A 12,455-nucleotide genomic window follows, 5' to 3' on the forward strand; every position below is an offset into this window, starting at 1 on the left:
ATTCCCCTGTGTGTGTGTGTGTGTGTGTGTGTGTGTGTGTGTGTGTGTGTGTGTGTGTGTCATTTGTTAGGTCAGTTGGTTTTGTTTGAGATACTGTGCAGTTCAGTTTGCTGCATTTTGAGTTTCCTTACCTTTTGTTGACCTCTTTTAGGGCCCAGTTTATTTGATATTGATGTTGTATGTATTTTTCCTTGTTTTTAGGTTAATAAAAAGCCCATCTTTTTAACTTTTAAAAGCTGTGTTCTCTGGTTACTGGTTGGTCCCTGACATAGACAAACTACAGTCCTACCTCAGCTTCACATGTGAATGAATGGAAACAATGAAACAAACACCATTAAACATTTTTGAGGTTTTCATTGCTGCCTCTCCATGACTAATTCATATTATTCATGATAAAGATTAAAAGGGGAAATAACAAAACAGGCAAAGAAAAATATTTCTGCTGAATGAAGAATGTTGTTAATGCTTCATCCAGACATACAGATCTAGATGGTGAATCTGAAAACAAATACAATCTACAAGATTTGGCTAATATGCTTGAGTTGGTTCTATTATTCTTCTGTTTTGTTAGAAAGTAGAATTAGCAGCAGCATCCAATCACCAACAGGTTGCTAATAAAGGGGTGTGTCAGTCAGTCAGTCAAAACTTCTATGAAAGATGGTCTCATGGCTCCACAGAGAACCCTCCTTGCTCAGAGCAGAAATAAGAGCTTTGGGAACGATTTACTGTATGTATCAAGCAAGGACCAAACAATGATCAAATACGGGACCTGGGATGTGCCCATGTACTCTGTCTCTGGTAATGGGTTCCAGCAGACTTTCGATACAGTGGCGGGAGACAAATTACTCATCAGACAGTATTGGTAAACCACCACTGTTAACTCCTAGAACCATTTTTTACATTGCCAAGTAAACAGTGTTACATATGTGGCTGGAAGAGAAGAAGGCGGCAATCTGGAGCTCTAGAGAATGGGGAATGGAAGACTGGGACATGAGGGAAAAAAAGATTCTTGGAACTGGAAAACAAAACAGTAATATGAAGTAGAAGAGGGAAATCAGTCATTCAGAGGCACAGAGAGGGGTCAGACTGGAGTCAGCTGTTCTTTTACTAGGACCAGTTAAAGGTCCTGCACATCCATGGTCCACCCACACATGAGCTATCACTTGCTTTGGTGATTAGGGGTCATTTTATGACTGTGTTGGAATGTACACTGCTACAATATACCAAGTATCTGTGTACATGTAGGATTGTGTGGGCACCATGTTTTACAGTATGTGGGCAGCATGTCTTATAATAACAGCTGTGGCACAGTCAGAGTGGATTTTATGGAGCTCAGAAACAGTCTTGCCCAAAGCAGGAGACCAGTAAGCCAATACTCCACTGTTACAATCTTGTCAAGAGTCTGTCTGGAGCCCTTCTCTTCACATGGTACAGTTAGGGTTCGGCCAAGTTTTATTTATTTATTTTTACCAACATTTGTTTGTTTGTTGGATGTTCGCAGCATAACTGCATAAGTAATGAATGGATTTGGATGACATTGTTTTGGAGAGGTAGGGTATGGCTCAAATAACAGTTGATTAGAATTTGGTGATGATCTAAATCATCATCCAGTTACAGGAATGTTTTAAAGCACTCCTCACCATTGTTTTTAGTGAGGTGATTGGCACACAACCCTGGAGGGCAAAAAACCCTTCCAACATGGTGGCTAACACTCGATAGAACTGCAGCACAGGCCTGCTAATTTTCTAGTTATTGGCAGCGCCTGCCCGGGTGCCTCTCCAGCCCACCCTTGGGAACACTGCATTACATTTTACTTCAGATAGTTTTTTTCTCTTAAACTTGAACACAGAGCTGGTGGCTTATAGAGCAGATATGTATGCTGCAGCAGAGAAAACAACTCGCACTTTATAAAAGATCCTCTCATTGGCATAATGTCAGTTTGTAAGTGGACCTTGAGTTCAGATTAGGCTATGATGTCAAACTACAGTCACCATGGTCAAGAAAGAACATTCACATAAAAATAAATAAACAAAAAAGGAATATTAAGTTATTGTATTTATTGGGACTAAACACACCTGAGAGCTTGTGGAGGTAGTTTGGTCCCTGATAGGCCCACATATTTCAGCTCACAGCCCTGACTGAAGAACTCTTGAATGCTCCTGGTCACCTCTCGTACCTTTCTACACACACACAGAAATACAGTAATAGTTTTCTTTTAATGCAGTTTTAGCACCCACACCATGAAGAAGTGCTACTATGAAATATAGAATCTCATTCCACCAGCTGACTTTAAAATAATAAAATGTCTAGTAGTTACACTGCTATGCCAAGTTTGCCCACTAGTCATTCTCAGTACGGTCCTGACTCAGCTTGTCATCTCAGTCATTACCTGCCTGGAGTACACAGCCTCCTTGCCAGATCATCTATGTTACCTTAATATTGCCGCCTTTGTGTTATTGTCCATGCTGCCTTTTCACTGTGGCAAGAAAAGCACCATCATCATCAATAAATTTTATTAATGGTTGTATTTAATTAGGTGTGTGGGGTCTTGGGTTGTGGCTACAGGTTTAATGACAGGGCTTACTGAGACACTTAAATGGTTATGGCAATGAGGACCACGTTTCCTGCTATGACAAGTTATGGATGAAGCTACTCAGAATTGTTCATCCCAGCTGAGTGGCTTTCAGCTGGCGTGCGGTTGCCATCAGACTTCCAGTAGCCCCCTTTATGTTGCCTGATGAGGCATGTCTAGATTCCACTGTAAAAACATGCACACACAAACCAATGCCTGAAGCAGCAGAGTGATGTTTTTTAGGCCACGGTTTACACAAAAGAATTGTCTGACTGACAATGTCCCACAAATGATGCCTCATAGAGGGGTGTGGGGTGGTCATGCACACTAGCTCTGTGCACACACACATGTAGGTTTTGTTAGTGTGGTAACAAAACAAGAAAAAAATGTCCTTATTACAAAGCTCACCTGTGTGATAAGAATTATCATACAGGTACTGCACCAGATACATTATTATTGTTACACTGGGTTTCACAATTCTAGTCAAGTAACTTTTAAACATAGTTAACATGCCTAAGTTATGTTACGAAATATTAAATAGCAGCTAAATATTAAAGTATGCTAGAATGAAGAGGATAACATCTTTGCGAACATTCATGTGAAATCTTGAAATATTGTACAGCTGCTGTCATAACACCGCCTTTATGTGGACTTTGTTAAATGATATTGACAGTATAGCTTTATTAAAACACAAGGGGCAGAACGGGAGATTAACGGCCATGTAATACTGCACTGTCTAATATAACAGACTCTCTCAGTCGCAGTCTCTAAACTGCAAAAGCAGATACGTTCTGTAAGGAACGCGTTTGACTGCTGGATTGTATTCTGATGCAATGTAATTTTTGAATGAATGAAATGTGGCATTTTTCCTAATGACACAAAGTAAACAAAAATCAAGTGCGAAGGTGGCGAAGGTATAAAGAACAGCTCTGTCTCAACAAGCAACTTGAGTTTGACTCAACTCTGAATTTTGCTCAAATGTCATTTTTATGTTTTGCTCTCTCTTAACCAAAACCTTTGAGAGTGAACAATTTTAATAAATACTGTAGTCAGAAAACTGGATTTTGTGCTAAAAGATCTTATATTTTGGAGGGAAAAAATATATTGGCTTGCAATATTTTACTGATAAAGTATCAGTTTACACTGACAAAACAAAACAGACAAAAGAGACTGACTATCTTATGGCCCCAGAGAAAAAGACATGATAGACTCCGAGCTGGGCTGCAGCCATGATGAGCCTCAGCTAAATTCCACAATGATGGCCAATGTTATCAACAACTCTGCTGTAGTTCAGGGTGATGACAATCAGAGTGATGGTACTGTATGTATCTAGTTAAAGTTAGTGTAAGTATGGTTAGTTGCGGATGAGATATTAGCCCTTAATTTATATTTTTATATATGATGGTTTCGTAGTGAAAGGTTGGTTGTTAATGTTCATTATCTGAGGACCTCACAGGCTAGGTTGGTATGATGCTTTAACTTACTTTCAAGTACTGTTTTAGCTAGCTGGCTAATGATAGCCAGCAACTATGCTAGTGAGCTAACAATGCTGTGGTCAGCCTATAAGATTTGAATCTTATAGCCTATAGTTACTTTATAAGCTTTAGTTACTTTTCACAACTTTTTCTTTTAGTTACTTTTCATATCTTTATTTTCCTTGCTTATATATATATATTAAAACTGTATTGATGACTGCCATATTCTACTGAGTGAAACTTTGGAAATGTATGCTGCAACTTTTGTGGAGACATGCTGTCTGTACCTTCAAGTAACCAGATGGCCTATTTTACATTTTAACACAGACCTGTTGGCCTGTTTTGCATCTTCACCTAGGCCCGCTTAGCATATTCCAAGTTCTGCTTTGTCATGTACTGTAGTATCTTGCAGAAACAGGGGGTCTACAACCTGAGATGACCACCTGGCCCGTTTAGCATATTCACTAGGTCCTGCTTTGTCCTGTAATAGACTACACAGATACGGGGTCTGCAGCGCAGACAACCAATTGTTCAGTGTTCATTGATTAGCTGCCGCCTGAAAATCACAACACACACACACACACACACACCTGGTTTAGATCACATTTCAGCAAGCAGGCGCGGGCAGGGGTTGACCTGCTCATGCCAAATGGCCAATAGGATTACAAAGCATGAAATGTTTTACCTCTGTACAGGGCGGTCTCTGCCTGAGAAGAAAAATGTAACCAGAAAACCTCGTGGTTCAGAAAACAGATTTTCTGCGGGAGCTCTGTCTCTCTGATCCCAGCGCTGCTTTGTCTTACCTGTGCCTACACTTTGATTAAATTTTCTGTTGATTTTATTCAGTCCTCTTCTGTCTCCACTTTTTGTGCTTTCAATAAAAGAACCGGGTAAAAATCTAACTCTGTCGTGTTAAATTCTTTTCCCTCCAGGTGTGTGAACTATGTCAGGTAACAAATAAAGCAATCTTGCAATAATATAGTAAGTTATAATATAGTAGTGAGCATGATATTGGTGGAGATTGGCAAGGAGTGACACAGCTGGAGCTAATTATCTCCATTATATGGCCAGAGCTCGCTGTGTCACCCTTGCCAGTCAGTTAGTTGCTCTTGCTACATCCAGACGGCCAAAACCAAAGGACTGTTTTCCTGAAGGTTTCCCTCACTCATTCTCAGCCATCAACTTACCTGAACTCTCCAGCGCTGAGTAAGTCTCCTCTCACTCAGTGACTGTACTCACCTGTTATCCACATTGCTGCCGGGCTAGCACCTGAGACTGTTTCACTAGCTTCCCTGAACTTTCCGACACTGGGTATGTCTCCTCTAGCCCAGTGCCTGTACTTTTCTGTTATCCACATTGCTGCCTGGCTTGCTCCTGAGACTCAGTTTCCTGAACTCCTCGAGGCTGAGTTATCTCCGCTGGCTCTGTGTCAGCTCTTACCTGTTATCTATGCCAAGACCTTGCTAGCTCCTGCATCAGCCACACTCTCTCACCTGAATGCCTCAACGCCCCACACACCACTTCAACCTTGCAACCTCTACTTACCGCAAGCTCCTTCTCACTGCCCAGGTACTCCTGATCATGCATCCATCCTGTGCATCACCTCACCACCTCCTGAGGTCCAACCAAACCTACCGCTATTCTGCTCTACCCCTCTGACGCCTGTGACGACAATCCGACCAGCTCCAGACCTGCCGCCTCAATTCACCTGGACCTTCTCACATCAGCTGGAGTGTTCCCGGCCTCAGTCAGTAATCCTTTGCTCTACTGCTTGTAATAAAGTCTTCTGTGCTGTGCAAGACACAACAGTTGGTAACTATGGTAGGGACCCTCAAGATACTGATGTCCATCTTCTTAAGCAAACACACTGCCATCTTCCCTTCAGTCTTCCAAAGGCACATTCAATGGTCATGCAGGCATGACTCAGTCTGTAATTGAAGTGCCTCTATTCTCTGGAAAGATGACACTCTCTGGATAGCCTTTCATTAGCCAGCACAAGAGAGGGTATGCAGGGTCTCCCAAAAGCATGAGCGGCACCTGCACACCTCTCATTTCTTGTGTCCTAAATAGGAAAATGAAAACAAAAGCACTTGGGGTCAATAATTTGATTTCCCCATAGTTAATGCATAGAACAAGCACAAATGAACAAATCATTACTAAATTATTCCTCACCGATGGGAAAAGGTTGCCACACTCTGCCAGATCAAACAGTGTGGCGTTCTGGAGCACTCTTGCATCATGCAACGTTAATGTTGGTAAATCTGTTGTTGGGGTAAAAAGGATAACAGGCAAGCAATTAGGGGGCTGGTTTCAATGGGGCAGCCCAAAGTAACATGTACATGTTTTTTGCACTATTTATACATCTGCACATTATACCTGAAAAGACATATAGCATAGTACATTTGTATAGCTTCTCTCTCTGGGTATGTGTGCGTGTGTGCTACTAACCGATTGAGGTGATCCATAACAGCTTGTAGCTTCTTTTGTGGTTGAAATAATCTTTTGCGTTGTTGGAAGGGGAAGGAACACCCGTTTCCCCTCGATGCCATCCACAATCTACCACAGTCAGTACCCTTGGGGCAAGCTAATTAACTGGTGCTGGAATGTGCATATAGCACGAAAAACCTCCCACACACAAGATGACATTGTCAGTTTACCAATCCCAAACAATTTGGCTAGTGTCTTGAAGACTGTCCCTGATGCCAGGTACCACACTGCCACTGCAGGAAATGTATATATGTATGTATGTAGGAGCATGGTTTAATGTCCTCGAGATGGGAGATTTGGGCCTGTCAGTATTGTGTCCGCGGGTGAGACACCGTGTTTTGCGTGCGCATAGCAGCATAGCCGGCCTGGGGATTTGTGAAGAACCGTCACCACAGAACACAGATCCAGAACTCTCGGTGAAGCACAGAGGGCCGCTCTTGCCGTACCCCTGTTGCAGCTCCACCAGCGCAGCTAGCTGCTCGTACATTCATCGCGGAGGGGAGCGAACCGATGAAAAACATAGCCCATATCTCCGTTTCCTCCCCCAGCGCCTCACTCCAGCCCCGCAGTCCCACATCTACCATCGCACCACCTCGCATCCCCGTGGAAAATCCCCGGCAGCTCACCACAAGGAGCTTGGAAGGATTGCTGGCATTGATGGCGGACTGTTGGCAAACAGGGTCCTCCCCAGGCAGACTCAAGACCGCGTAAAAAGTATAAAAACATAATGCAAACGCAATAAAACTTGTATTCCTTGTAGCCCAAATCCGAAAAGTTTACAGGAAAGCGACATAGCACAAAAAGCAACACAGAAAATCTAGAAGACTCAAAAAAAAAGCTAACAAATAAAGCGAGAGCTGCTCGGGGCAGCTGCCGCTCATGTCTTGCATGCCTCAATAGTCTACTTTCAGGCCTTGTGGCTCATACAGCAGGTGCAAAGGCCACGACTCTTCTTCGGTTCCTTCTTATTATTATCTTCAGCTGGTTCTCAAATTGTGTAAGCTGGCTTTGTCCACGACATTGAAAGACTTTGAAAAGTCCAAAGAAAATCAGTATGAGCACATCTAATATTCTGGACAATTAGGTTTTCCTGGAACACCAATAAACAGACGTCTCTATTGTTTCAGTTTCTTCTTCATATTTGTATGGCGGATCTTCTTCGTCTTATTTCTGGCTGTTGCCTCTGGTGGTTAAAAATAACAACACATTTGGTGGTTGCAAGAGGATATGTGATATGTGTTTATTTGCATATAGAACGGAGGAGGTCAGATCCAATCACATACTGTAGGACGTATTGTATATCAGGTCTGAACAAGGCCTTTGTTTCCATGTTTGGCCATTAGCTCGAGATTCCACTGGAAAATCCCCTGATTCATTTATTTGTTGAGCTGGAGAAATTGTCAGAAAGCAATTTTATGTTGGAAGATTTGCAGTTTAGTATAGGGATGTAATTTTTGGGAGACTTGTTCAACAGTTACAATAGTCTTGGACCCATTAAAGAAAAGGAAACAAAACTGAATGAAAGAAGGAGCACACTTTGGAGATGTAGAGAGGGACAAACAGCACAACTGCTGGAACTGATGAAGCCTCTTGGATGAGAAATGAAACGTCTTCTACCTAAAACCAAGTCCAGATGTTTTTTCAGCATACTACAACCTAGATAACTGAGAATTTTCACAAACTGCCTGAAGAGGCATATTTAAATGAAGTGGTCAGCGCAATTCCCACCTCTCAGGTATGAGCTCGTCTCTATGTTTACCCAACCCTGTCCCCTCCCCCCTGCTCCTGCTGCTCATTTCCTTGACATGTCCTTGCAGACGTCACAGCTCTAATGCTCCACACCAGAGGAGTGAAAGGTCAACTGATGTTTTTGATAACACAGTAAAGTTGCAAAGAATATTAACTACTGAAATCCAAATTTATTTGTTTAAGTTGCCTGACAAAGAAGCTCACAAATTGTTTTGATGAGGCGTTTTTTCACAGAAGCATCTTTTCATACGACAATTCACAACAAGTAGCTATATTCTCAAAATGACACACTATGAATAAAAAACGAACAGTAAAGTAGCTACTACTTAGTGCAGTATAATTTTCATTATATTTATTAGATTCAATTTCAGTTTTTTATGTTCCTCTCTTAACTAGTTAGTAGCCAACAGAGAGTGAGATTACAGTATAAACTGCACAGCACAATAGTAAATATAGGACCAGACTGTGGCCGGATCTCGCCTCCCTGATCTCACGATGCAGTAAAACACAACTTTGTTTTAACCTTGTTGTTTTATGTGTTTGCACATTTGTTATTACCTCAAGGAGGTTATCTTTTTGGTTCCACGTGTTTGTTGCTTAGCAGGATTATGAACAAATAGCTGGATGGACCGTGCACCGTGGTGTATGAACCCTGACAACTGTGCCTCAGCTTGTATGGGCCTTGAGTTTGACGCATGTGGTCTAAGGTGTCCCTCATTTTAGTTAGTTCTGTTGATGTGATGTTCATGTGGGTTTTTTACTTTTTCCTTTCTTTTTCAGCAGAGAGCATTATTGTAATAATGCAAAGCATTACATTTCCCCTTGGAACTAATAAAGTTATTTGCATCTTGACTTTAAAAGCATAACAAAACATGAACAAAATGTTCAAGTGTCAGTTAAACAGTACAAAATTCAGCATTTTGACAGAAGTGGACACCTTTACAGGTATTCATGTTTAGTCCATTCACTAAATTAAGAAGGACTGAGTTGCTTGCTGTTGTTTCTGGACTAGTAAATTTGACTAAAGATGTAGGAAATAAACAATATATTACGAGCATGTCACTGAAAATCTAAATACATAATAATGGAAATACTTCTTATTATAATAGATGATTCACAGATAACTGTGCAAATACAGTGCCTATAAAAAGTATTTACCCCCTTGGAAGTTTTACCCTTTTATAGATTTTATAAATCAGTCTTGGTCAATATAATTTGGCTATTATGACAAAAAAAACCTGTTTAATGTCAAAGTGAAAACAAGTTTCTACAAAGTAATGTCAATTAAATAAAAATATGTAATGGGAAATAAGTGATTGCATAAATATTCACCGCCTTTAAGTCAGTATTTAGTAGATGCACCTTTGGCTGCAATTACAGCACCGAGTCTGTGTGGATAGGTCTCAGTCAGGCTTGCACATCTGGACACTGCAATTTTACTCCATTCTTCTTTGCAAAACTGCTCAGGCTTTGTCAGGTTGTGCAGGGATCGGGTGTGAACTGCCCTTTTCAAGTCCAGCCACAAATTCTCTATGGGATTGAGGTGTGGGCTTTGACTTGGCCACTCCGGAACACTCGCCTTGTTGTCTTTAAACCACTTCTGTGTAGTTTTCACTGTGCGCTTCGGGTCATTGTCTTGCTGGAAAATAAATCTTCTCCCAAGCCGTTCTCTTGCAGACTGAATAACATTTTCCTCCAGGATTTTCCTATATTTAGCCACATTCATTTTATCCTCTACCTTTACAAGTCTTCCGGGGCCGGCTGCTGAGAAGCAACCCCACAGCGTGATACTGCCACCACTGTACTTCACAGTGGTGTGTTTGTTGTGATGTGCAGTGTTTGGTGTCCGCCGAACATAGTGTCTTGTCTGATGGCCCAAAAGCACCATTTTGGTTTCATCAGACCAAAGAACTTTCTTCCACTTGACCATGGATTCTCCCACATGCCTTTTGGTGAACTCTAGTCAAGATTTAATGAGTTTTCTTCAACAGTGGCTTTCTCTTTGCCACTCTCCCATAAAGGTTTGACTGGTGAAGAACCCAGGCAACAGTTGTTGTATGCAGAGTCTCTCCCATCTCAGCTGCTGAAGCTTGTAGATCCTTCAGAGTAGTCAGTCATACAGTAGGTTTCTTGGTGGCCTCTCTCACTAGTCTCCTGCTTGCACGGTCACTCATTTGGTGAGGACAGCCTGATCTAGGCAGATTTAGACATGTGCCATATTCCTTCCATTTCTTGATGATGAATTTAACTGAACTCCGGGGGATGTTCAGTGTCTTGGAAATTTTTCTGTATCCATCCCCTGACTTATACTTCTCAATAACCTTTTCTCTGAGTTGCTTGGAATGTTCTTTTGTCTTCATGGTGTAATGGTAGCCAGGAATAGTGATTAACCAGTGACTGGATCTTCCAGACACAGGTATCTTTATACTACAATCACTTGAGACACATTCACTACACTCTGGTGATCCCATTTCACTAATTGTGAGACCACTAGCACCAGTTGGGTGGACCTCTGTGGAATTAGGTCGGTCATTCTAAAGGGATGAATATTTATGCAATCACTTATTTCCCATTACATATTTTTGACATTACTTTACAGAAACCTGTTTTCACTTTGACATTAAAGAGGTTCTTTTGTATTTTTTTTGTAGTCAAAAAAGCCAAATTATACTGACCATGATTGAATTATTAAATCAATAAAAGGGTAAAACCTCCAAGGGGGTGAACACTTTCTGTAGGCACTGTACATTATTATATATGTTAGTGCTACAGTGAGTTCCATGCAGAACTGAAGTAGTGGAGCTAACCTGTGACTGAAAGGATTCCTGGCCAGGTTCAGGTGTATCAGTTTGTAACAACATCCAGCAGACAGGGACACAAATAACTGCAAGAGAAAGTTAGAATGACTTCATTACTCATTTAATACTAGTAGTACAAAAATTTATACCCTGATCTTCAGCAGATTCCTTTCCCCTTATAGTACATCCACTGCATTGCTTTTACAAATACTTTACTCAACAAGTTCCGTGATAAGGTTTGTTTAATTTAAGGGAGATTTTCCTGTCCACTGTTGCCAAGTGCTTGCTCAAAGGTGATTTGTTGGGTTTTGCCTGTGATACTGTGAGGTGTCTAGACATGACTATGTAAAGTGGCCAGATTGTTGTTGTTAATAGGCACTATACAAATAAAATTGAATTTAATTGAATAAGCATCACTGGAATTATGCTTTGTTTGCTAAATGAAGGGGAATTGGTTTCCAACAAATGTTAGCCTATATTACAGTATAAAAGTAGAACTGGGCAATATGGCCTATAAATAATATCACAATATTTTTAGGTTGTATCATGACACACTATATATATTGTATCTTGACATTTTGAAAATTCCTCTAAAGTGCTTCTAAATGCTTGATTTAACCTTTTGATGCACACAATCACAACACTATTATGATTCTGGTCCATTCAACATTAAAACATTCTTGTTTTATATTCATTTGTGGTTTCTACTGGAACAACTTATATGCAAAAAGGGGAAAATCACAACCAAGTCAAACTTAAGAAATCTGGATTTATTCAAACCAGGCAGTTTTACTTTAGATGGGCTCTCCCTCTGTGGTCAGTCTTTATGCTAAGCCAGGTGAGCCACATGCTACATTTATTTACAGGCTGGCTGCATAAACATTCAACAGTGAGCTGCTTTTTTCACAATGTTTCACAGCCAACCAGTCTTGGAGGAGAGGAGCAGATAGGTTTGTTATCTCACTGACCGTATCCAGAGGGCAGCTGGTATCACTGAGGTCCAGATGAGATAGAGAGTTAGTGCTGGACAAGAACTTGAAGAGAAACTGCAAGACAAACACAGGAACCCATAATGTATATACTATACAGATTAGTTTACAATGTTTGCTACAGTTAAAATGTTGCTGCTTTAAATGTACGGTACATTAAATGCCAAACAATTATTCTCACAAGCCACTGTTAACCGGCACGTGTATGTACAGTGAGGAACAGAAGTATTTGAACACCCTGTGATTTTGCAAGTTCTCCCACTTAGAAATCATGGAGGGGTCTGAAATTCACATTGTAGGTGCATTCCCACTCTGAGAGACAGAATAAAAAAAAAAATTCAGGAAATCACATTGTATGATTTTTAAAGAATTTATTTGTCTTGCA

At 40.9% G+C, this 12,455-nt stretch overlaps 1 protein-coding gene across 1 annotated transcript in view; it reads right to left on the bottom strand.

Moving 5' to 3' along the window:
* Window positions 1-12,455, bottom strand: part of carmil2 (capping protein regulator and myosin 1 linker 2) — a 104,054-nt gene that overhangs the window by 73,636 nt on the left and 17,963 nt on the right. The window contains exons 13-15 of the mRNA XM_020612683.1: window positions 12,050-12,127; window positions 11,091-11,167; window positions 2,076-2,180 (exon numbers count right to left, since the gene is read on the bottom strand). Coding sequence (XP_020468339.1) covers window positions 2,076-2,180; window positions 11,091-11,167; window positions 12,050-12,127 — 260 coding nt within the window. The remainder of the gene's footprint in view (window positions 1-2,075; window positions 2,181-11,090; window positions 11,168-12,049; window positions 12,128-12,455) is intronic.

The sequence above is a fragment of the Monopterus albus genome, unplaced genomic scaffold, assembly GCF_001952655.1.
Source record: "Monopterus albus unplaced genomic scaffold, M_albus_1.0 scaffold127.1, whole genome shotgun sequence".
Classification (NCBI taxonomy): Eukaryota; Metazoa; Chordata; class Actinopteri; order Synbranchiformes; family Synbranchidae; genus Monopterus; species Monopterus albus.